The sequence below is a fragment of the Corapipo altera genome, unplaced genomic scaffold (genome assembly GCF_003945725.1).
Source record: "Corapipo altera isolate COAL_440 unplaced genomic scaffold, ASM394572v1 75, whole genome shotgun sequence".
NCBI lineage: Eukaryota > Metazoa > Chordata > Aves > Passeriformes > Pipridae > Corapipo > Corapipo altera.
The window spans coordinates 12,101,511-12,127,225 of record NW_020884887.1 but is presented as its reverse complement, the minus strand read 5'-3'; the positions used below and the strand labels follow the sequence as shown (position 1 = coordinate 12,127,225).

Below are 25,715 nucleotides of genomic sequence, written 5' to 3'. Positions count from 1 at the left end.
TAAGGGGTAGCAGAATATTTTTCTAGCAATCAGCTGGCCCTCCAGTGGGAGGTTTGCACAGCACCAGGACCATTCTACTGCAGTCCTTCTGTGTCCTAGCAAGAGTTTGTCAGCTGGCTGTTACTGTGGTGGATTTTGGAAGTAGGTTCTCAGGTAATGCTTCCTTGACAGGTGATGAGGCCTTAGGCAGAATCTGAGGACACTGGTACTTAAATGCAGAGCTGGCTTTTCCCTTTCTTCTTTGTATGAAAAGTTTATGATACAAAGAACATGTACTTGCCTGGTGAAAGCAAAGGCCTGTACACCAGGTTGTTGTTTATGGCTATAATCTAATCTTAATTTACTAATCCTGCTTGGATACTTCTTGAGGACAGACTTTGTATGAACTGGTTTGGGAACAATGGCTCTCAGCTGCCTGTTCCTCATGCATTTGATGTTAAGAATTTGGGACTGAAGCTTTTTGACCTAATCTGGTTGCTGAGACTGTTTGTTGAATATAGTGCTACCAGGGACCTTGTTATGACACTGGTGGCTGAAACTGGTCAGGAGAGCCTGGGAAGGACTGGGTGTACTGGCAGCTAGACTGGTGTTTGCATAGGCAGCTGGAGGTGTAAACAAATGAGAGAACCCCTTGGGTCATCCTAACCTCAAAGAGCATGAATTTAGAAATTGTAGTTTATAGTAGCCACTAGAAAGATACTCCTTTATAATCAGTTTTAGATACAACTGCTTTAAATAAAAGGCAATTCCACACTGCCAGAATTGAGACAAGGTCTTGTAAAATTTATTTCTCAAAAAGATTTTACTAAAAACAACTGAAAATAACAAAATCAAAGGTGACTTATCTAAGACATGCTAGGATGAAGATTAAATGTGCATTATTATAGTAGAATAATGTTTCTTAGTAGTAGATCTTGAACATTGTTTGAAACCTATGGAAAGAAAATAATGTTATGTTTTTTTGTAAAAGTATCATTAAATGAAATCTACTTCATTGCCTCATTTTCACTTACATTATATGTAAGTGTCTTACTAGTACTGTACTTAGTAAGAGCCTTTTTGCATTCTTGGTTTCCTGTAGAGAATAAAAGCATTTTTCTTGCTTAGTTTAGATTACAGACAAGCACATTAAGTCATTAGGCCTCTAAGTTACACTGGCACTGTTAAGTAATCTTTCTGTTCCTAAGAATAAGTAGTATAAACAGCTGTATGTCTTTCCATTAACTTGCTAAATAAAATATTAACACATTTTTCTTGTGCCTGCTATACTAATATTACACTGCACTAAAAGCACATTTCTCCTTAGCTCAGGGCTGTAGCACTGTGAACCTCATGGTAGCTGAGACCACCAATGATTACATGATCACAATGATCACATCAGGTACATTCCTGTCTGCTGTCTAGAGTTTTACTAAACATGGGGTTGTCTTTTAGTCTGAGTAGGTTGAACAAGTACTAAATGGACCAAAGGGTGTTGTTATCAAGGTGTAACTCTAAGTGTACACTGTACTCATGAGTGTGTGGCAAACTTAAGCTGCAGATAGATGTCCTCTCTCAGCAACCTATGGAGGGACCTCAACAGATGAAGACTTAGGAGGCTTTAAAGACTTAACAGGACTCAGTCTTACTCTGATGCCCCCAAACCTCTGACTGTAGGGGTAAATCAAAGCTTAAGCCTGAGATACCATCCATGAACCTGAAATGATCCCACCAAGTAGGGAAAAAATGCTCAAGGGAACAGAAGGCAATACTATTTCCAAGTCAGGTGTTAAGTAAAACACAAAAGCACCACTTACAGCTCTTCACAAAGCTGTTAGCATAAGTGGAGGATCCCAAATTGTGGGATGCAGATGCCCTGACTGGCAGGCAAGGGGAGATCTGCTGAGAGGTAGTTATGCAGCTGGACCAGCTTCTGTCTGGAGATAATGGCACTGAGCATAAAGGCTCTGTGTTTGTGTTGATGTGCATGTTGTTTGCATGCCAAGGGTTAAACCCAGTCACTCTGAAAGCTTCCCAGCCCAGCACAGCATGCTGTGGTAGTCATGTCTGGGACATGTTGGACCTGGCTTAGAAGCAAATGAGCACACACAGTGTTACTGGGAGTGTCAGCCTATGATAGGAAGGAGCTGTGAATGCCAGATGTGCACAAGTCTGGGCCATGCCATGAGATTGCCTGAAATTCCTGCAAACTAACTTCAAGTAAAAGCACCTGTGAGGAGGCTTTACTCTGACAATGCTTATGTATAGGAACCTTGGCTTTTAAATAGTACTGTGTGACTAGAGATAAATACCTGCTCAAGTAGAACAAGTAGATGTTTTGTGTTGGTTCAGACATCCTTTTTCCATATCTGGAGAGAGAATAAGCAACAACTTAGCAAAGTCACAACTTTAAAACAAGGTTTTGCACTAACTTTGTTAGTGCTAAGTGTATAGAAACTGTATAAAAAGCTAAGTGGCAAATGCACACAGATTATGGCTTTCAAGAATATTTGGACAGTTTTTACCAGCTGCCCTTGTTCAGATAGGTAAATTCTTAAACCTCAGCCAGAGCAAAGCTGTTTTAAAAGGCATGTGCTGCATCTGTGGAGGAAATAGTTTTGTTAGAAAACTTCAAAACAGAGTAATTTAGAAGGGAAGGCTCACCATCTCCCATCTTGGCTGTACTATAGCCTATTTTGCCTTTGAGGCAGTTCAACAACCACCCTCTATTTTTGAGGGTTTTGATCAGTTCTACCTGTTAGTATCTTGTCCATTGTTTCCACAACAAATTTTGCATCCTCCATATTGAAGCACATTGGGGGCTTGAATTTCAGCACATTTCTTCCTGGCCCATCTGTACTCAGTAGAATATATTCTTCCTTAAGTCTGGAAAGAGCAATAGCAAAGAATCACGTTTACTTTTGCATGTAGTTCAGAAGAACATGCAAGCTCCAGCATGGAGGCTGTCACAGGTGCCTTTCCCCACTGACTGGTTTCTTTTTTGGCCAGATTGTTGTACTGTAACAATGACTGAGTGGCAAGGGTGGTTTGTAGGTGTGTGCTTGCCTCCCACACTGAGGAACTCCATGGCTGCCCCATGTACCTTGTTATCAGATACTCTGCTTCTGCTGGGGCTGGGGTCCTTTCTGCTTGGTCCTTGATTAAGTCCACTCCAATGAATAAGCCACAACCCCTTTAAAAGAAATAAAACCAGTCACTCTGTGTCAGAGGAAGGAACTGCAAGTGAACTAAAAACCAGGTTTCTGTAAGACCAGACCTTTACTGCATGAGAGTTACCTGATGTTTGGCTACTGATAGAAAAGGTTTTGCTGTTTTGAAGAAATGTGGTAATACAATATAGACTTCTGTCTGCTCAGAATGGCAGCACAAGACAGGATGTTAAGCATGTTTTCCATCTAGCTCATCACTTCTGTACTTTGTGCACTTGACATAAAAGTTCAAATAGGAAAGTGAACTCCTCTAGTAGCTAATAAATTGATAAAACAGTACTGACCCAGTGGCAAAGTATAAGAGACTTTTGATAAGCTCAAGATTATTTTAATCTAATGTACAGCAGGCTGTTTATTTTTGCTGAAAACACAAATTTAATTTCTCAAAACATCTGTTGGACTGAGTTGTTTGACTGCACCAAATAAAAAAGCAGCTAAAAATGTAAATAAGGCACTGATACCTGACATCACCAATGATGGGATGCTTGAGTTGCTGCTCCTTGAGTAGCTTCATCAAGAAGTTGCCCACCTCTGTGGCGTGAGCCTGAAGGTGTTCCTTCTCAATCACATCTAACACAGCTAATCCAATCGCACAGGAAACAGGGTTTCCACCAAACTGAGCTCAGGAAAGGAACACACAGAGCCAGGGAAAGGGAAGAGAGATGCAGTGGGGTCACTGAAAATGTAGCCTCAGTGATACAATGAGCATGCTACCACTTTCATCAGATGGAGTCAGTAAAGAGTTCTATACCAGAAAGATATAGATAGAAATAATACAGTAACACAGTTACTGTTTAGTAAATGTGTGGTAAATATTAATAAAATATTACTAAGTATTAATAACAACACTGCATGATTAATTTTTAAGAGAGTTTGGGCAGCTCTTTACTTACTGTATTAAAATACTCCACTCCTGTGGCTGCAAACGCTTCTGCAATTTCCTTTGTTGTTGCTACACAGGCAAGAGGGTGCCCATTTCCTATTGGTTTCCCCATAGTGACAATGTCAGGTATAAAGTCTTCTCCCTGAAGCTGGAATGCCCAGAAGTGCTTCCCAACTCTGCCAAAGCCAACCTGAATTTCATCAGCAATAAATACACCTCCTGCCTTATGCACATGCCTGTAACAGAACAGATTTTACTGTCTCTAAAGAGGAAAGAGAACATAATATTTACTGATTAAGAACATGCAGAAAGCATTAGTTGGCAAACTTTCAGGAAACAAACTTGTTCTAGATCATATGTTTAAAAGCAGGTCTTTGCCATACAAAGTTCACATTCTAACATGAAGGCTTAGGTAGTTTCCTGCCTATCAGGCTATTTATTACAGCAGGCAGAGAAATTCTCTCTTATCCGTATTTAGCAAGTATGTTAAGTTATAAAGCTGAGGTAATGAATGACACTTACTGTGCAACCTTTTGAAAATAACCTGCTGGTGGAATGATTTGACCTCCCACGCTTGGTAGAGATTCAACAAAAAATGCAGCAATCTGAAACACAGGTAGCATGTGATGTTTGAACACAGCAGAGAAACTTGTGGAGCAAGCTCTTTGTCCTTAGATGGTTTTTGCATTATTATGTGATCTTTTTGACAAGTCCATACCACTTAGCTCAGTAACCCTAAATGGCATTGACAGTCAGGCACATTCATTTCTAAGGCAAAACAAATGGTTAAGAAAGTAACTTTTTACCCTTCTGCCTCTCTTATGTGCATGCTCAATAATATTTTTCACTTCATCAGCATAGGCTGTCACTGAATCTTTGTGGTCTTCTCTGTAAAGTCCTCTGTATGTGTCTGGAACAGGAGCCTATGCAAAGGAACAATACCCTATATTCAATATATCATAAATGTAACTTCATTAAATTGACAGGTAATTGATAGATATAGGCTGAAGTACATACCACGTGGACCCATTCCTTTTGTCCTTCTAGATTTCTGAATTTATATGGGCTTATGTCAATCAAAGATGTCAGATGTCCATGGTAAGCACTTAAAAAACAATTGGCAGAACTAAACAGTAATTTCCTTAGTATCAAGAGTTCTTCAGGATTAGCATTACATTAGATAGTGAAGAGTATCTAGGTTCTGTCACTTAAGCTGAGCTCTGCAGTTTCTATCAAGCTTAGTACTTATGTGGATTTTTGTGGATATAAGGGATGCAGAAGGACAGGACTGGTCACTGGTTTGCCTGCACTGGTGACTGGAATCACAGCAGGGTAACTCAGGAGCAGTATTGCAAGACTGCAGAAGAACTGGAAGGTTCTATTTCTGAATATCCTCCAACAGTGGAGCTTCTAGTGTCTGGGCATCCTGTTCTAATATTTGACCATCTTCATGGTAAAAGATTTTTTTCCTATGTCTCATCAAAATTCCTCAGGTTTCAACTTCTGTCTTAGGTCTTTTTTTTTTGTCACCACACATCTTCAGGCCTGGCTCTATCTTTTTTGCTCCTTCCCTTGGAACAGCTGTAGTTGCAGTAAGATCTCCCTGGCTGTCTCCTGCAGCTGAACAAATCCAGTCCCTCTTACTCCTGTGGCTCCCTACCCACTGTGCAGGTCACTGCTGGCCTCCCTCCAGCAGGTCAACAGCTGTCTCTGTACTGGGGAGCCCAGCCATAGTTCTCTGAGCTGCTCTCACAAATACTGAACAGAGGGAAAAACTACTCCCCTCAGATTCCAGGTTAGACTTTCTACCACAAAAGGGTTTCAGAAACGCTCTGACCGTGGGCTGAAACTGAGCCTTGTACCCCAAAGAAGATAAAACTGCCAGTGTACTCACTGATCTAACACGATGACATCCTCGTGTTTTGTGTGCTGTCGTGCCAACCTCAGGGCAAGATCATTAGCTTCAGATCTGCAATTGAAAAATTCAGTAAATGTTTCACTGAGGATATGTCCTGAGTTTTGAAAACTGAACCTCCCTCTCAGTGCTGTCCATGTCTGCAAAGAACAGACAGAACTCAGTGCATGTTTTGCTCAGATCCCCTTAGGAATCAGCACCAATTAGGCAGGAGTGCCCACCAGAACAGAATCCTCCTTAAAAAGCTCAGTGCAGAAACTATGGAAGCAGTTTGGGTTTTTTTCTCCCAGCTGTACCTTGCTTGAGAACATGACCCCCTTCCCCCTACCAGCAGAAATAACACATTGGTACATTTAATTTTGGTTATAACTCCCAAGTCAGAAGACAAGTCAGACCAGAAACTAATACATAATTTACATTCTGTTTTGTAGTCCAAGGCATTATAAATAGAATAAACCCCTTCTTAAATAAAGCACTAGTTTAGTTCCCAGGTAGAGAGCTTGCTAAGTGTGAACCTCAGTCACTGAACTTCTGAAAATATCAGTATCGAGCCATCCACCACACCGTGCAATTGGCTGTTGATAAGCAAGTGCTGTACTTGTTTGGATATACCCAGTAAAACCCCAGTATCAATTCTGATGTACCCAACTTACCCAGAATTCAAAAAATAGAAGATGCATAATTTCTCAGGTAGCGTTTTTGAGAGTCTCTCTGCATAATCAACCAAGTTGTCATGAAGATAACGAGAATTTGTATTTAACAATTGATTCTGTTCATGGGCTGCTTTAACTATATCAGGGTGACAGTGCCCAACTGCAAGAGAATGTGGAGAGTGGTGTGAGAGTTCTTCCATGCTGCCCACATTGTTCATTCACATACCAACTTAATACTTTTATGGTGACTGTAATTTCCTCAGTGGGGCCTTAATATTGTCAGCAGAAGACAATGTTGGTACACCTTGTAAAAACATGGTTTTGCCCCTCAGAAGGTTTGAAGTTGCCAGCTACTGTCCTTTAAGATTTGTAGTTAGTACTGAGAATTGACATGTTGAAACAAATAGTGTCTGATTTAATACCTAGATTTAGACATTTACATAATTTAGGAGTTTGGGAATGTGTTTTACCATCAAAGAAGTACTAGTCCTGGTAGGGCTTAGGTTTGAGAGTTTTCAAATACTGTAAGAAAACAGCAATTACTTAGTAATACACAATTAAGGCACCACACTGAGCAGTGGTCCTGTGACTGCACACTTATCAGTAACTTTTACAAACACAACAAAATGTCATTTGTTAGTTTTACAGGGAGGTGCTTTACTTGAGCTTCCATGGAAAAAAATCTGAATGTTTTAGATATGTTTCTAGGAAAACAGAACAGGGAGCAATTCTGGAAAGCACATTTACACACAAAGAAATTCAAACGAACCATATTCCCTGGAACTACAGGCTCAAGAAAGGTTCCTTCCACTTTTCCAATTAAACACCTCCCCCAGCACAGTGGCAAAAGTACTGATTGTTCCTTGTTCTGCTTAGAAAAACACAGCATCAAATAACATTTGACTTTAGCTTACCATGAGCAACGTTGTTTATGCAGTCGAGGTATTGTCTTCCATCCTCATCATACATATATTGGCCTTTTGCCTTCACAATCTTCACCGGATCATTAGAGAAAAACAGCTTGCAGGAGGACCTGTAACAGGCATCAGAAAGCAAAATAAATCTTAGTGAGTTTAGTTTATCCTGCTGGTAATATTTTCAGTTCAGTCAGTTAATAAAGAGAAAGACATTTCCTATCTCTGTGGGCATGTGCTGACATCCTGCTTCTGGCCTTGGGTTCTAAAGCAATTCAGATTTTGTTTAGATTTACAGGGAAAACCCCCAGAACTGAAAATCCTTCTCCAGGAATCTAGCCACAGCACACAACAGAACTCACCTCTGTAGTTTCATCCTGTCTTTACTGTGACTCCTTACCTTCCTCTGCCCTTCACGTTCTGAAACCCTCTTTGGTGTCTCCTATCTTGTAATTGTTTTTATGATGTTCTTGCTATTGCCAAGGTCCTGATTTTCCAGAGAGTTTGGTGCAGGGGATTGTTACAGCTGTATAAAGCTTCACTTACCTTATTTAAAACGGTGATATTATAAGGCTGAGTCTGCTTAAGTGCATTTGTTTTGTTTCACTTTTTAAACCAACTGCTAAACAAGTAAAATTGAGATGTCTGTCTAAATAGGAGCTGCAGAGATTTGACTCTGAATGGCAATGCCAAACTTCCATACTGCATTTACTAAAAGATTGCTTATACAGAAATGATTTGACTGTGATTACAAAGCTATTGTCAAATGGACAACAAAGGACAATGATACAGTGAACAGCTGCCTCACTATCCCTCCCCTACTGGAATGCAATACTCTCTGTGTGAGCTGGCATAGAATGGTAAAACAGCCGGTTTTTTTTTGTTACCCTGACTGTTCAAAAGATGCTAAGACAGTGCTTCCAGAGGCTGGGTCTTGCAAAGCAGCTGGAAAAAAGATTAAATACCCGGAGTGGTATTTTTCAGGTGTGTGTAATTGGCACATTTCTAATTCCAGCATTTACTTTCAGCCCAACTTTGGATTTATAAAACATGTAAAAGTAACTTTATAGTTTTTTAATATATATGATATGAAAGTATTCCTAAAGTTAAATACAGTTGTGCTGCCTTTCCTGGTGGGCATTTAGAGAACCAAGACTTTTTTAGGTTGGTTAAAACACTACCAGTAATTGGAAGTTTGGAAGTGAGTCCTGTACTCCACTCTCTCAGAGTGGGCAGAAATATGTTGTTAATTATTGCTAACACCATGTTTTTGGTGTACTAATTTTTCTCATAGACTGGCTCTAACAGCAGGGGAGCCAAACCCCCTCGCCCGGCCCAGCACGGCCTGGCAGCCCCAGGAAACGCTTTCTAAGCAGTTTAGAGTCTACACCGGCGCGCTCGGTGCCATACGGGGTTTATACTTGAGTTTCGTAATCCCCCTCCTTAAGAAAGGCTAATTACCGTTAATTACCCAGCGGTAATTACCCCGGCGCAGCGGTGCCGGGCTCAGCGCGGCCCCGGCCATGGCGCTGCCGCGGGCTCGGCCCCGCTCCCGCAGCCACGTCAGGCGGCAGCGCCCGCCCGGGCCCGGCCCGCCCGCAGCACTCACCCGATGAGCCGCCGCCGCTGGGACAGGGTCTGCTGCCGGGAGCGCGGCTGGGCCGCCCGCATGGCCGTAGGACAGGACAGGGCCGGGCGAGGACGGAGCAGAGGGCAGGGCAGGGCAGGGTAGGGCGGGGGAGCGGCCGCCTCCCGCGGGGGCCGGGCCGTGAGGGGAGGGCGGGACCGGGACACCGGGTACTGCCCGCCCTTATCGCCGAGCACAGCCCCGGCGACACCCCGGCACGGCTGGGGCGGCCCGGGGTCGGGGTGTGAATCGCCCGGAACTCACCTGGCCGCGGGGATGGCGCTCCCCTCACGGGCAGCAGCGGGGAGAGAGGCTGCGCCCTGCGGGGTCCCCTCAAACCACACACCTCACACACCGCGGGGTTCGGAGCCGCATCCAGCCCCAGGTCCCTCTGGGTTACAGCATCTTCAGGACCATTAGTGCAGCAATAGCACTTTTCCTTTGAAATACACGCCGAGGAAGTGTCTTTTACAGTTGAGAATAATTTGAGGGGTTAGCCTGGGTGTTAGAAGTGAAGTAATTGTTCAACGCGTGCTTGACTATTTAAGCAAAAGTAAAACCAACCATTTATATGTTGTAGACCTGACAGATGACTCCTTAAAAGCTGATCCTAGGACAGGCAATAGTTAGGATTAAAAGAGGAAATGCTGTCATCAGATTAGAATGGTTATTCTTCTATTCCTGTTTGACTGGAATTACCTAAAGAAAAACAGGGAGATAACCAGAAGGGAGGTTCTGGGCTGGGTTAAGTTCTGCTACTGTGTAGGTGTTGTATCCCATGATACAAATTCATGAACTTAGCCAGATTCATTCTAAAAAATGCCACATTTTTTCCCCTTCCAAGTACATGTTCACATTTTTTTGCTGGCAACATCTGTTACGATGTTTTTCTAAACAGAGCAGACTTTTAAAACTACACTTTGGCAGACTTTGCTGACTAGCTATAGCCACCAAAATTATCTCTAGTTGCAACTACTTGATAAGCACAGGAGCAGCTTAAACTTAGTGTAATATGGAGAATGCTAAACCAAATTGCTATGCACTTAAAAGTTAGATTGAATTTAGGAAGTCAAACCCAGTTCTTTCATAGAAGTCAGGTTTTAAGTAACAGAAGACAGTGGAGAAAAATATAATAATGACTGTTAATCTTTATTTGAACTCTTGTTTGATTAAGATATTTACTGGCTATTTATAATAACAACCTGAACATTTACAATTTGGAAAGTTTACTCTTGGTTACAAATGCAGAGTTCATTATACATATTCACACAACTGCAAAAGTAATCTGTACAGAGAGACCATTTTTAAAAATCTAGTCTTTGCTTTTATTAAAAAAAAGCACAAGAAAAATTATTTTTTGAGGTCTCAAGGTAATGTATTGTCCATTACAGCTTTAAACTAGAAATACATGATGCAGTACTAATTAATACCATTTTAACATGTTTAAACAATGGATAAAAAATACTGTTATTAATGCCTTCATTTTTAAAGTAGTTGTTCCCCAAAGAAATGAGTAAATAGAATACTTTTCATGGCACATACATGATTAAAAAAAATCACAAAAAGTTTGCAAGTAGAGGTGTTAAGTACATTTTCTGTATTTTTAATATCTATATATAGATTTAGTCAGCTTTGTATAGAATACCATGTAAATACATTCAAAACAAAACTAATTTTGGCAAGGTGTCCAAACTGCACACACACAAACAGCCCTTTCTCCTCTGAACAGCCTCCCTGGAGTGATGCAACCACTCACATAGATGAGGGACACTTGCATAACATGGTAGAGGATTAAGCTCTATCAGCATAATTTCAAAACAAATATGGGAAGAGAAGGCACACATTGAGTGTATTTTTCTACAAATAAGTAACATTTTCAGTCAGATTTTAAGTAGCAGCAGGTACAGTTTCTCAAATGTTAGTGTACATGCAAGTTTTGTAATATTTCTATGCCTAAAGTAAGGGATATAAAATGAGAGCAGGTTTTGACTGTGGTGTTTTGTGCTGAACTTTCCTCATACTGAATTTTTTTGATTGTTTTTTTTCGGATAGCAGAAAAAGAACCCCAAATAGTAACACAAAAAATAGCTATGTTATGCAATTGTCTGTAAAACTGCACTCTATGAAACAAACCAGCAAACACAACAGGACTCCAACTCCCATTCTAAGTGATGGCAGTTTACTACCTCTTGTACTAAATTCACAAATTCAGTGGGTAATGTGGGTGCCTTTGCTTTGCAAAACCAGGTCCTAATTTTTTAATGTAATTGCAGAAATGCAAGTTTGATACAGACTTACCTACACTTCATAAATTCATGTAAAATACACTTTTCAAATGCAGTATTTAACAGTATATAAAAAAGCAGCAAGGGGTGTTAGTGTCCTTTACAGATACTTGGGCAGTCTCCTTTTTAAGTTTCTGTTCATTATCTGCATTATATAAGAAACCACACACTGACACACATGTGAGTGACTGTTCCATGAAACTATGCAACTATGCAACAAACAGGAATTAATTGTCATCCTAAGACATAGGAAAACCACAAAATGTTACTAATGTAATTCTTATTCCGCTCTCTTGTCAATAATTCAACTTCTTACGCATGGAAAACTCAAGTTTGCCAGCTTTCCTGTGGTTTCCCCCAAGCTCTCTCCAGTAGTATACAATAAAATAATCTGTTAAAGTCCTTCCTCCATTCATTTCTAAGTGTCAGGTTTTCAGCACTTGCTTTAGCTGCAGGTTACACAACAGTTACACACCCCTTAGAAGCACATGGAAAAGTTGCAGTAGCTCACCTGGGGATGTGAAAATACTATAATTTTTAGCTTACAGATATAAATGATCATCAGGGAAAATAAAGCTTAGGAAATGGATTTTTTACTCACTGGTTTGCTTCAGTCTGCAGTAGATTCCCTGAAGCAGAGCTGTGAAGTATTTCAAACAAATACACATAGTTCAAACAAATTATGGCCAGGTTCAGTGCAGTGCCAGGGACACAATTAGAAGGCAGGTGACTGCAGCAAATGACACTGAGACTGGACTAACTAGAGTGACCAGATGTTTCCCTCTGCCCCCTTCTTTTCGTGGAAAAAAACCAAAAAAAACCCCAAAACAAAACCCCATAAATTAAAAATAAACCTATTGCAAAAGAGTCCAAGAAATATTCTTACATTAACACTGTCCTGTAAGGTTGCCAAGGTCAGTTTGTGCCACAGTCATTGCCTGAGTTGAGCAAAAGTGTCTTAGGCCTCTTGAAATTATGCAGGTATTTCATATCTCTCACTTAAAAATCTCCCTGGTTCTAAACACCAGGAAGGCTGGCTGGGCTGCTCAGCATGGCAGCAGGGAATGAAGGGTAAAACTCAGGAGTTCCAAATTAACTTGAGGTTCTGCTCCAGCCCTGGACACCTGCTGGGGACACACTGAGCTCTGCTAGAGCACATTGAAACCAAACTCACCCCACATACCTGCAATATTTGTCCAGGATAAGTAGTTTGGGGGTTTTTCAATTTTTACATTTTTTTATTAATATTTTTGCATATCTTAACTAAAAATCTGTTTTCTCTAAAGACAATAATTCCAAGCTCTCATGCTCAAAATTTTAGAAATGGAAACATGACATGTAACCTACTACAGGTAGATTTGTTTAATTCTTTAAATTATCTAGGCAGCAGTGGGACTGAAAAAACAAGTGTGAGAATATGATGGTATTTCCCAAGCAAGAAATACCAGCTTTGGAAAAAACAAAGTTTTTATCTGTGTACTGCTGTTTTACAAATATCAGTTCAAACCACAGAGTTATGCATAAGTCGTGCCCATCTCTCTCTGGGCTGCCAATTGAGGGACAGTGTCACAGCATAAAATTTGCATAAATTTGTTTGTGTTAAAAATATCTCCTCTAGAGGGCAGCATTGAATCACCATTCACTGAGCAGGAAATCTCTGCTCTGATACACCTTTATAATACACATTATATTGACAGGCTAAGGAGGCACAGGGGGAGTTATTTACCATTATAAAGCTGGAAGTTTCTGCCATCTTATAATTTGGATAAATTAAAAAAAATTAAATAAATTTTATTATTAACTTTAATTATTTGTGCATTACAGTGAGAGGGTTCTTTCATTCTTGCCCAAGAGCCTGCTATGTTTGGCTGACTGCAAAACCATATGTATAAAAATTTAGCCTGGTTAGTGGGTTACTATAATAATCTTAAAACCACAGGTCAACCTGTGTCATTCTCTGTGGATTATTTTGCATCATTGCATGGGATGTCTTGAGCTGCTGAAACCTCCAACATGTTTTGCTGGTTTGCTTAAGAATTTAAAATGCTGAATTTATGAAATGAAATTACAGAAGACAAAAGCTCATCTTAATGTTTCACCTGTGGGTTTCCTAAAAAGAAAACATATCAGAAAGTTGCTTACCATAGAAGAAACATTCTTATTTTTAAATACACAGGAGAAAAATCCATATGGAAATCACCATTCTATATACAGCAAGTGTCAGAAGCAGTGAGTACAGGACTCCTCCACGGGAATAAAACAAAGCACGTGGCAACATCTTGATGATTTTTTTTTTTTTAAGTAAAATCTTGGTTCATTGACACCTGGAAACAGTTCCAGCTTGGAGTCAGATCAGGATTTCTCTGCCACCTGTTTCATAATCCAGAGAAATATTGCTGAACTCACTGGCCAAGCCACGATTCAGCTGCAAAACTCTTAATTAATCTCACTTGTCCCCATCAGCACAGGCCAAATCATCAGGTTCATGCTCTGGCAAGGGCCCTCTCGAGCTGCCAGCACACTCCCAGCACTGCTGGAGTTACACATGTGGGGTTTTTTGGCCATGTTCCCCTCTCCCTCAAATCCATTCTCCCCAGAAGCTTTAGGGAGTGCTCCCCAGAGCTGGGTGCAGCATCACCACTCCTGGGGCACCAGGGCTGACACAACCCCCACAGCCACAGCCAGAGTCAGTCACGTAACACATCTGCCGTGTCTCGTGGCAAGGCAGCCCTGCCTGCCTTGTGGCAGAAAAACAAGAGCTTTGTGGCTGAAAAACCTTCTCAGGGGTTTCAAGTGAGCTCTTGTGCCCTAAGGATTCAGTTTGGGAACTTTGCTTCCCGCAGCGTGTTAGAGAGAGGATGTTGGTAGCAACTGGAAAGGTAATTGTCAGCCACAATTTTAAATAGAACAAGCCTTTAAGAAAGCTGCTTGTCCTCTGCTCCCGGGCAGCAGGCAGACATGGTTAGCTTAACCTAATGGAAACCACCATGCTTTCACAGGCATTTTAATTAGGGAAAGGAATTTTGGTTTGTAAACTAGAAAACAAAAATAAATTTGTCTGAGTTTCAGGTTTCCCCAAGACCAGTAACTTCACTGTGTTACCCAGAATGTCTGTTGATGAATCCATTAAGTCAATATACCAAATATTTTAGTGATCAAGAAAAATCAAGTTATTCAAGTCTCAGACTGACCCACATTTCATAAGCATTAGCAGCCTCCCTGTCAATCATCCTTATTGCTACTGACATACAGTGGTAACATTTTGCTGCACTTCAGAATTGCTGTAAAACAGTCTCACATTCTTTCCAACCAGAGGGGAAAACAAGAGAGGTTTCCTGGGGAAAAAATGCCCTATGCTTTGTGAGAGACTGAGAGCATGACTGAGTTGGAGCAAGACTGCCAGTAATACCTAAAAGTAAAATTTGTCTTTGTGAGCTATTTGCAAACTCAAAAGTATTCAAAAAGACCCACATAAACATTTTCATCTGGAAGGAGAAAATAATCAACTGATCTGGCATGAAGTTGCTGAGCAAAGCACATCTTTTTTTAACTCATTGCAATAAGATCATGACTGCTCTGTATTTAACAACCTACTCTTCTGAATATCTGTGTGTGTGTGTGTGTGTGTGTGTGTAAGGCACATGGAAGTCTAAACAGATTCCCTCTTACACTCTCTGCAATCCATAGAAAACCCAACAGTCCCTCTAATACAGTCTGTTGCTCTGAATGATATGATTGATAATCACAGAATGGTTTGGGTTTGAAGGAACTTCAAAGGTCATCTAGTTCCAACCTCCTGCCATGGGCAGGGAACCAGGTACACTCAGTTCAGAACATAAAGGTCAGATGCATGATCTCAGCTGAGGACCAGGAGGGACTTCAAGTGCTGATCAGAACCTCAGCCCTGCCTGGGGATCCATTCCCTGCTCTGCTCCCAGGAGCTCTGATCTCCACAGAGCTCCACTGCTTTGGTGGTGGAAGGGGTTGGTAGAGGAGATGTACCACCCACAGGCCTTGGAGACTGGTTAGTTCCTCACAGTCAAAGGTAGCAACAGCATACAGCAGGATCCATATCTGCCAGCATTCCTGGTGGGAATGGCAGTGGAGTCCAGAGAAGTGACTGAGCACAGGTGGCTGATCTGTACAGGGGCAGTAAGTCACATGTCCTGAACATCCCTCGCTGCTGCAGGTGCACGGATGAACCAACCCGAGGGTATTTGCCTGGTGGTTTCCAAAGGTGAGCACCAAAACGTTTGGCAGCTGAGGTGTGGCACTGGTGGGTGTTGGATACCAGGTGGAGTCCCGTGCTAGGAAAATAATTCCAGCCTTCCTTGAGTGGTGTGGAAACGCTGTGAGTGGTCAGGCTGTGCCTCAGGGATGGGGAATAAGCACCCTGGTTACGAGGTTTAGGTGATTCCAAACGAGCTCTTCCTAACAACCAATGTCCCGGGTGCTGTGGCAGCAGAGCTCTGTGCTGGGAGGGGGACGGTGAGGAGCAATAGGTAAAGCACTTTTCTGGTATTCTGTATCAATGTTTTGCAGGCCTGGCAGTGGTCACAGTTGATGCCTACAAGCACTGGATATTCCACAAGTTGAAGACGGAATACTGACTTGTTTACCTGAAGATAATAGGACTTCGGGGTATTTCCTCAGAGAAAATATAAATTTTAATATAATTTCATAAGCTTTGGAGGTTAGCTTGTCTTGTAGCTTCAGTGATATCAAACTTCTTCAAGTAGGAGCTAGATAGAAAGCTGTTTAGTTTTTGCCAGCGTATGTAAAACAAGACTTTTCTATCTGCATTGTAGATTGTTTGTGGACACTTCCAGATTCTTGTGCTTTCTGCAGTCATTCTGGGGACTGAACTCTCATTGATACTGAAAGAAGTTCCGTGATCAGGACACGGGCAGGAATTTGAGTGTAGAAGCCCACAGTGTGGTTTGGAGTAGTGAATTGCTTTTAGTTTGGAGATGACTGTGGCAGATGGGAAGAGCAACTGTACGTTAAGGGAACAATTACAGATCTTCCTGGAGACATCAATGAGAGATTTGCCTTCAACCTTTCACAGAAGATTTTTTTAGCTTTAATTTGGGACAATAAAGGGGTTTTTCAAAAGCACTAAAAACCAGTGGGAGCTTGTTAGCTGCTCCTTATGCCTTTAAAAACCCCTACACCAAAAGTGATAGCTAAGAACATGAAATGGAAGTAAATAAAATGCATTTTCATTGCTGTTTTGAGTTACATAATTCTTGTTTCTTGATTTGTTAGTTGATACGAATTTACATGGATTTAATCTATATGGTGACCAAGAGAATGGTGAGTAACTGGTGAAAATGCCAAGTATAGCCACAAGTGATGTGTAGGTGTAGACCCTAAGCAGCCAACAACAACAGGTAACAAGTTCACTGCCTACAGCCCTTAAGTCTTCTGTGTCCACACCCAGCAAGGCAGATGGGCAGTGCAGCACTGACCAGCACACAACACACCCTCCCAGCTAAAGGGATGAGCTCAAGGACACCCAGGATCCAGTCACAGGTAACCCACAGACATCACCCAACCTGCACAGAGCACAAAGCACATTCCCACTGCTCTTCAGAACACTGGAGCAAGAATTCCTGTAGCACTAGGTCAGCTTGTACAGGGCAGTTGCACCTGGACAGTCACATCCCTCTCTCAAGCCCTCTCTGGCAGTAGCTGCAGTAAGAGTTGCAGTGAAGCAAGAATTCTAACAGGTTTTTGGATCTACTCAGGGCACCAAAAATGACTCCCTTTTGTATTCTTTAAGATCAGGGCCACAAAGAACCCTGATATCATATTTGATATCATGGTCAGGCTCTTCATTTCACCTAAGACGCCCACACAGAACCCAGCAACTTGTCTGGGGCTAAAGTATTTCCTCCAGAAATGAACTGTTAAATCAAAAAGGCATTAAGGTGATGGGGATTACATCACTGGCCTGGTTAGGATTAACCAGTCTCACCAATAAAAATCCACAGCTTGCTTATTTGAGTTTGTGTAGCTTCAGCTTCTACCCATTGGATGAATATTTGTACATGTTTCTCTGTTCAGTTTAAGAACTTGTTAATAGAAAGTATCTCCTCCCTGTAAAGGAATCTGGTTGCCTCTTGATCTTCATTGTAAGCTGAACAGACTTGGCTGTAAGCCATCCTTTTCCTCTTTGAAATAATTGTTTATGGCTCTCTACTGCACAGCCTCTTGTTTTTTTCAACATCTTAAAAAATGGGAACTGAGGAATAGTTATTAATCGATTTTGCAGTGGCATATGCAGATATCAAAATAATAATCCTTTCATTCATTGCCCTGCTCTGCATGGGATGTGCCTGAAATAGTTTAAAGAAAGAGACTGAAAAGGGGGAGAGAAGGAAGAAGACAAGAGGAGTGTGCAGAGTTTGTTTACAGTTAAAACCATGTAAACCAAGAAAAAATAAAAAGTAAATTAAACCCACAAAACAAGACAATTAAATACTCCAAACTCCCAAGTTCTAGGAATCCCAACAGCAAAATTATGTGCTCTATGCTCTTAAGAAGGGACTTCAGCAGAGCCCTCCCTGTCCTGCAACTCTCTGCACTGAAAGTATTGCCACATTTTTTTGTTTGGAAATTCTCCAGCGGAGGCTTCCTGGGGAATTCAGCTTCCACAGTAACAAAGTGCTGGCACATCTTCAGGCACAGACCCCAGGACAGGACCCAGAGGTGCTTCCCCTTGAGGGAAAAAAAGCTTCTCATGGTTGTAGAAATAACCCCAGGCAGTCAGGGTTGTTGTGTTCAGCCCCAGAGCTGCTGTTTCCATCCCAGCAGCAGCGACGAACGGAGCTCGGCTTTGTCTCCTCTGCAGGTTGCAAGTCCTTCTCCTGTCTGACCAGACAGTTTACAGCAGCTTCTTCCATTTTCAGGGCTGCATCCTCTTTTTCTTTGTTTTCAGCCAGGTTCTTTCACCCTTTCAATGTGCACGTGCAATGCAGATACGGAGGTGAGAGCCAGACTAGGACAGGGGTTCACTCCATGCGGTGAGGCACACGAGCAGCTGGCTCAGTACTGTTAGTTCACACAGCAGCACGAGCAGTGAAAATACTGTTCATTCCCAGCTACTGGCAGCAGTACCTTTATCAAATCCTGGTGTTACCATGCATATTTTATGGGTTTGGGAGCTTTACAATATTTTCCAAGTCCGTAAATGTCAGAATCCAGTATAAAAAAAGGGTCAATATATTACTGTCAGAAGTTTTTTTTTTCCTTTTTTTATACAAAAATTAAAAAGATCAAAATATATCACATTATTTACATATTGTGCTTCATGCTTAGGGATCACTGAAAAAGAACACACAGACAAACATTTTAATCAGATAAATGCTCCCTTCCTTGCACTTACTAACCTTATTGTTATTATTATAAGGATTGGCATTCAAATTTCTTTTAATATTAACAAGACATCCAAATGACTTACACATAATTAAAAACTTTGATGTACTAAGGGTGTGCTCACATTCTAACTGAGGGTTTGCAACCAGTTAGTAACATGCTTGCTGTTAACTCCCAACTACATCCACATACAACTGGGTTAGTAATTCCTCTCAGCTTCAGTGTCATACCCTTGTCAGAGAATGAGCATTCTCCTGCAAGTCTGGATTAAATCCTCATGTCCCAGTGGACACATCTTTCCTCATTCTCCCAGGCTGCATTAGCACTTAACACCCCTGGCTGTTCTGGGTGCAGGAGATGGAATGAATTACCTGCACCCAGGGTATTGGAGCACTCAGCCAGTGTGGTGGCTCTGGGTTATAATTACAATGGCAGAAGAGCCCTTGTTTGGCCATAAATGTTTGTAACTCTGCAACAAAGCAATAACCCACTGTAAAATTCTCATCTAGAGTTTATGAGCTGAGTAAGTTACAGGAGCACATCTTGCAGGGTGTGCTGCAGCCTTTCCACAGGTGGTTCCTAAGCTGCCTGGGCCATAACAAAAGCCTGAGCAAGCCTGTGAAAAGGCATTCTACTGACAGTATTAACAACAATTATTTTTTTTGTGCTTAGCAAGTTCTTGGTGTTCCCAGCACCAATCTAGAGCAGTGGGGAACAAGACATGAAGCTGCTGGAATCCTGCTCTCCCAAGGCATGACATCATGTCTGCCAGGCATATAAAGGACATGCAGCAGGGCAAACAATCATCATGCAGCCAGAAAAATTACTTGGGGCCTGTTCAAGGATATACACTTATTAATGTTACTGTACCTTATGCCAACATCCTGCTACTGGCAGTCCGTCTGGTCCCTGCAAAATTGAATTTACAGATTCAGTTTTCTTGACAGTGGCTTAAGTGTCAGATCCAAAAACCTGAAGCTCAGTTGTCACAACAATGAATAGTTTAGCAGCACTGTTAATTACCATGCAAAACCCATTTACTGTATATGCACAACAATAAATATGCAGGCAATGTAATCCATGTGTCACACACAACACAAAATTGAACAGACCCCAGGGTAAAAAAAAAATCAGAAATCTACACTTTCTGTTTTCCTTCAAACAAAAAAGAAAATGTGAACAAATATAAAGATTTGAAACCACAGTTCATTAACTTCATGATCTGTTTTATGAGGTAGTGGTTTTTGCAATCAGACATAAATATGGAAAGCATGATGTGGAAATGTACTTTCTGTTAAAATGTGCTTTTCAATTGGGGAGGGAGGTGATGTAGGTCTTTTTTTTCCTGGATGGTATCCTGATTGTGTTAAATTTGATCCTGCAGTACTTAGTTTCTTTAAGAAATCTTGAGTTGCTGAACTGATTGACATAGGATGAGTTGTGGACTATCCAAAGGGAGTGAAAATATTTGTCATGTTCCAATGGAGATTCAAGAAGCTCACAAAACCCAGAAAGCCAGAGAAGAGCTCACTGACCAGGAGGAGAGCACTGAACAGGAAGGAGCCCCTTAGAAGAGGAATGGGCTTTGTATGACCAGCTCTTTCAAGACACTTTAGAAGAAATAGCTGACTTCAGCTGCCTTTTGTGATGCTGGAATTTTTTAAGGCTCTTGGATCTCCGATTACATGAATTTCTGCATGCAGAGCCACAGAGAGCACACATGCACTGACCCTTCCCTCAGAGCCACCTCAGATTCCCCGGGGGTGGGAAGCCACTGGGTTGTGTGTGCAGCAGAGGGAACTGCCAGTGCAAACAGAGGTCAAAATGCAATTTTACATTTTTTACTGTAAATGTCAGTCATCACATTTTTTGTATTCTGTATTGATTTTATATGTAAAATAGCCTATGCCCAATAAAACAGATGCAGTGAAGTAAGGTTACCCTCTCCAGCTACTCACAGTGTAAGAAGTCAAGTTATTTGCACATGCTTTCCTGTGACATTAGTTAGAAAACACATTTTTCTGCTGACACGGTCAATATTTTGGTCCGTAACTATTCATAAGAAAAGTGCAACTGGTACATTTGCCAGAGTTGTCTGGGGGTGAAGGGTACAGGGGACAAGTTGCAGAGCAGTCGTTTGACAAGGAAACTTCCTGACTTGCTGTTAAAGCACACCCTAACACGGATGGTCAGAGTTGATTTCTGCCCTGTTTTTTTCTCCTTCCTCAAAGTACTTACTTTAATCATCATAAAACTCCAGCCTTTCTACCACCTTTCACTCAAGTGATTCCAAAACGACTTGTCAACTTAAAAAGAGCTTTGTGGTCTGTGTGTAAGGCTCGTGCTGATGCTCCTGGACTAAAAGCCATCACTGAGAGCCCAGAAAACCTCTACCACACAGTGGGGGGGAGAACAAAGTCACCATTCCAACCAACATGTAACTGCCCTTCGTATACACAAATAGGGAGATGTGCAAGGGCTTTACTAACTGGTCATGTTGTAGTTACATCTTGGAGAAATCACCTACTGCAGTTTACAATGCCTTCAATAGAGAGGTCCTCTGTTTTCTGTACTGTTAAGATGGGAGATACTTGGTGAATAGAACATCTCTGGGGAGTAAATATGGAGAGTTGGAGTGGCCCTGCTGTTAGGAATTGGTTTCTTTGACACATCTGAAAGTAATTTAACTTTTTGAAAGAGAAACAGCTTACTGCCCTTTTGTTTCTCTGAGGACAACTGCAAATCATCTGACATGCAGCATTTTCTATGGTTAAAAAAAATGAAAATAAAACAATGACTAGTGGAGCAGAGCCCTTTTGGGGAGGAGAGCACGAACCTTCCTGCATAACCACTGGACCCAACCTGAGCTCTGTGCTGACACAGCAAAGCCCTTCTGATGCCCAGAGTGCTGGTGACCCTGCTCTGCAGGGCTGCCCCTTCATTTGAGGAAAGCTTTTCAAATCCTAGCTGGGAATGGGACTCACAGGGCTGCACCAGCACGAGGGGAACCAAACTGGGCCACAGGTGCTGAGAGAAACCATAGCTAAAACTTTGAGCATCTGTTGCCAGGAAGGGACCAGCATCCTCTACGTGATCTCCCATGGTTTACACTCCTTATCTAAAGTCATTTTAACTGGGAGGAAGCAGAAACAAGACATTGGCATCCTTCCCCAAATGCCAAAGTGAAACATCCAGCCCTGCTGCCTTGTGTCCTTCCTCTCCCTGGAGGGATTTGCTTCTCAGGACAGGGCTTGGCCACAGCAGGAACACACACAACAAGCCATGCAAGAAAGGCAGAGAGCAGATACTGTACCAAAGGGCAGGGCACGCTCAGCCCATCCAGGCCTGGCAAACCTGGCTCCCTTTTGCTGCCTGCAATGCTATGATCTCCCTGTTTGGAAAAACAACTGCTTGTTGAGAATGATAAAGGACCAGAAGTAAGTCAGACAGACACCCACGTTTCAGCAGAGGAGAAGGAGGAGGAGGACAGGTCTAGAGCTTCACAGCTCCATTTCTGATGACACAGCAAGTCAGCAGAGTGGTTTTATGGTAGGGAATTCACAGACACGCAGAGTCTCATCTGGGAAAGATCATCTATACACAAACCAGAGATTCACGTTTGTAACAGCACAGTCAGAGAGGTAAGAGGTAAATCACCCAACATGTTGAGGGAGGAAAAAATTAATGGTAGTTCACATTCAATCTCCGGGCAAAATAAAGCATATTGACTAAAGGAGCTTTTTACTGCTGTGGTGGAGCTACACAACAGCTTTGGCTGCTATAGCTGTGCTGGCAGGCTGAGGAAAAGTCACACATTTAGACAAGAAATGGGTTTTTGGATCATGTTAGAGCAAGTACCTGGCACTATTTGGTGCCTCTGAACTAAAGTCTTAAACAGGTATATTTAAGCAGTTTCAGTTCAATATTTGATACTTTTCACCCTGCACCCTAAAAGCACCTTAGGGAAAGGATCTCTCTGGTTTTAGTCATTATATGAAAAATAGTAATGAAAAGGAGGTAAATTTTACCAGGTCAAATAACTTATAAATCAGTTTAATTTTTTTTTTTTTCCTGGGCTCTATCAAGTGAATGAGAGGTTCTGGAAGTGGACTTGGGAGATCCAGGTTCCCCTGGCTCAAACACCCAGGAGGTTTCTTGGAAAGCCTGTCTTTGTAGGCACTGCACAGTGGTGGCCCGGGATGTGTCTGAGAAGGGACAGATCTGAGCCACAAGCAGAGAAACCCAGGGAAGTCTCTTCTCCCAGAGGCACTTCTTGGCAGCCTGGGGAGCTCCAGTTCCAGCTCATCCATCACTTCTCTTCAGCAGAACTATGATGGCATCAACTCCAAGACACTTCCCCAGGCTTGTCCCTCGCTCGGTTTTTGCTGGGATGAACGGATAGAGCTGACCTTGTTTTCAAATCACCTCCCATGCACAGCACCCAGTTACTCCCTGATTTCAGACATGCTCAGAAGCCAGGCCTGCAGCTTCACACTATCTCCTGAAGAGCTCTACTGAGCTCCATTGTTCCTGACTACAATAAGAAGGTCTTTACACAAAGATCCTTTATTTTTACTGCTGTGTCTTGCTCCCATCTGGCCAGTGAGGAGCCCTTACAGCGAGCAGTGAACTTCCAGCAGTGCAGATAAACCAGTAAGAAAAGTGAGAAAACAATAACCATCTGCTCTGATTTACTGCAAAACAGAGAACTCCCAAATCCTCCCTCCTTTTCCCTGGCTAAAAAGCTGTGGCTCCTTTTCAGTCCCAGCAACCGAGCTCAGGATGAGGGAAATGGAAGACATACCACAGGACAAGGCTGATCCAGTCCAGGGGGGCCTGGTTCCCCCTTCTGCCCCTTGGCTCCTTTCCTCCCTGGTATTCCTCGCTCACCCTGTCAGCACAAAAGGAAAATATCAGGAAAAAGGAGAAGGAACACCTTTGCTTTATGTCTCACAGCTCTTACAGAGCCCCACTCCTCACCCAGAGTAGGGACAGTTGCACAAGTGTAACCTCAGCTGAGTAATTAAATGCAAGTGAAAATCTTTAGTTAAAAACTGAGTGGAGATATTGTAATAGATAATTGATTGACTAAAGGTTGGTATCTGACAGCAAGTGGGAGCAGCAGCTTCCAGCCACTGCCCTGGACTCAGCTGGGCATCCCTTTGTTTAGGGATCCCTGTAGCAAAACCTTTGCCTGGGATCTATTTTCAAGGTCTAGAAACCAAGATCAGCGATTCTTTGCAGCCTGGAGCTGTCAGGCTGCTCCATTTCCCCACAGTGGTTGTGCTGTAGGTGGGGGTCAAAAGCTCTTCCAGGTGGGTAGGAGTTGTCCTGCCCTACTCTGGGATTGGGCAAATACTTGTGCTATGGAAAAGGCCTTTTCAGGAATTACTTGAGAAACAGCCAAGAGAGGACCAGCACCCAGGGCAACCTGGCAGAAAGAGCTGCTTGTCCTGCCCCATGAATGTGTCTGCAGCCATAACCCACTCACCTTCTCGCCTCTTTCACTTCTCTCTCCTTTCTCTCCTCTGAGACCTGGGAAACCCTATCACAACAATTTTTAGGTGGGGAAAAAGAGGAAAAAAAAAAAAAAGGTTTTGTAAGTTCAGTCTGTGAACATCCTGGCATCTCAGTTCATCAGCCCATCCTGCCATGTTGAAGAATGACATTTTCTTCCTGTTTTACTTCGTGTGTCAGCAATTTCTTGGGAAAGCTGGAGTGCTCCACCACACCCCAGTAATGTTACAGGTATTAGAGTTTCATTTGACTGAATCCCATACAAATATCCTCAGCTGGAAAGGAAAACTCCCACGGCACCTTTAGCTGAGCAGTTCCACTGTGCAGGGGGAGTATCCCACCAACTGGCCTGAATTCAGCCCTTTCCTACAGACATCATTCCATGGGCACTGTGTTTAAGGGAGAGTAGTCTATACAATCTTAGCTACATATTTTCCCCACAGTCTCAAGTTACATGCATGCTATTCATGTTTATACATAAATAATTAATGGTTTCCATACTCACATCCAATCCTGGCTCCCCTGGCTTTCCCTGCAGTTGTAAAAATAAATATTAAGACATAAAATGAAAATTAAGACATGCTGTATTGAGTTTGGTGTTGCAGACAAACTTACATCCAGTTGGTGTGATATGGTAGTGAGAGCACAGGCTCACTCAGCAGCCCCTGGGGTTGGAGGCTGCTCCTTGTGACCCACCAGGGTAGTGCTGGTCAGCCCAGCTCTGCAGCTCTGGCTGGACTCAGCCCCTGTTTTAGGATTGCACCCCAATGCCACCTCTCCTCTCCCACCCCATGGATTACCTTCTCTCCTTTGGTACCAGGTAAACCAATGAGCCCTGGAGCGCCCGGGAGACCCTGAAGTTACAAAGAAACAAGGCATTGGGGTTGTTGCTGTAAGGCAGGTTGCTGTCAACAGCCAGAAATGAGATATGGGAAAACTACTCACAGCAGGTCCAGTGTCACCGTGGTCCCCCTTCTCACCAGTGTCACCTTTTTCTCCCTTTGCACCGTCCAAACCCTGCATAAACGAAATGGCATCAGCCAAGGAGAGCTGGCAGCTCTGCCCAGGGCAGCCACCCCACACACCTACCACCTCCCCTGCCCCCTTCTCTGGATGCTTTCACCCACGCTGCTGGCCATGTTTTCCTCTTGACCAAATCATGTAAGAAAATAGTTGAAAATGCAGGTTGAAGCCTTTTGGTTTGGGAACCCTGACTCACATGTGCTGCCAGCCCTCAGGACTCTGTGCTGGAGGAGGGTTTTGGGTCGTAAATGTGTTTGGAAGGACAAACTGCTTGTTTTCTGGAACACCAACTGCTGAACAGTGTAACCA

The 25,715-nt window shown here is 42.5% G+C and overlaps 3 protein-coding genes across 11 annotated transcripts in view; 1 reads left to right on the top strand and 2 right to left on the bottom strand.

The window, feature by feature from the left end:
- HNRNPAB (heterogeneous nuclear ribonucleoprotein A/B) overlaps positions 1-20,819 on the top strand; it is a 29,151-nt gene extending 8,332 nt beyond the window's left edge. For 2 of the 4 annotated variants that reach the window (XM_027643221.1, XM_027643224.1), the window contains one exon: positions 20,251-20,806. The gene's annotated coding sequence lies outside the window, so the exon portion shown is untranslated. Of the gene's footprint in view, positions 1-16,028 lie in introns of all 4 variants that reach the window. The other 2 variants (XM_027643219.1, XM_027643222.1) reach the window with 2 other exon arrangements.
- LOC113947034 (5-phosphohydroxy-L-lysine phospho-lyase-like) lies at positions 763-9,774 on the bottom strand. 6 transcript variants are annotated; one of them, XM_027643214.1, is made up of 13 exons: positions 9,548-9,774; positions 7,575-7,693; positions 6,661-6,820; positions 5,987-6,061; positions 5,110-5,218; positions 4,899-5,015; positions 4,615-4,697; positions 4,103-4,328; positions 3,671-3,825; positions 3,083-3,172; positions 2,735-2,865; positions 2,292-2,348; positions 763-932 (listed from the first exon to the last, which is right to left on the bottom strand). In XM_027643214.1, exons 1-12 carry the CDS (start codon positions 9,574-9,576, stop codon positions 2,296-2,298), a joined length of 1,347 nt encoding a protein of 448 aa, XP_027499015.1. In that variant the 5' UTR covers positions 9,577-9,774; the 3' UTR covers positions 763-932; positions 2,292-2,295. The 6 variants fall into 6 exon arrangements, with proteins under 6 accessions (XP_027499015.1, XP_027499017.1, XP_027499013.1 ...); XM_027643216.1 differs by having other exon boundaries at positions 9,466-9,558; XM_027643212.1 differs by lacking the exon at positions 9,548-9,774 and adding an exon at positions 9,184-9,281.
- The window catches only part of COL23A1 (collagen type XXIII alpha 1 chain), a 173,237-nt gene continuing 166,271 nt past the window's right edge, over positions 18,750-25,715 (bottom strand). Inside the window, exons 21-28 of the mRNA XM_027643211.1 lie at positions 25,329-25,400; positions 25,184-25,237; positions 24,889-24,915; positions 24,358-24,411; positions 23,671-23,757; positions 22,180-22,257; positions 19,737-19,775; positions 18,750-18,815 (exon numbers count right to left, since the gene is read on the bottom strand). Coding sequence (XP_027499012.1) covers positions 18,813-18,815; positions 19,737-19,775; positions 22,180-22,257; positions 23,671-23,757; positions 24,358-24,411; positions 24,889-24,915; positions 25,184-25,237; positions 25,329-25,400 — 414 coding nt within the window. The 3' untranslated portion in view covers positions 18,750-18,812. The remainder of the gene's footprint in view (positions 18,816-19,736; positions 19,776-22,179; positions 22,258-23,670; positions 23,758-24,357; positions 24,412-24,888; positions 24,916-25,183; positions 25,238-25,328; positions 25,401-25,715) is intronic.

Coding starts and splice junctions, on each gene's coding strand:
- LOC113947034 (XM_027643212.1), bottom strand. CDS start 9,245: ATGCGGGCGGCCCAGCCGCGCTCCCGGCAGCAGACCCTGTCCCAGCGG. Junction 6,821..7,574: donor CATAAACAACGTTGCTCATG/GTAAGCTAAAGT, acceptor ATTCTCTTGCAG/TTGGGCACTGTCACCCTGAT. Junction 4,329..4,614: donor TATTTTCAAAAGGTTGCACA/GTAAGTGTCATT, acceptor GTTCTGTTACAG/GCATGTGCATAAGGCAGGAG.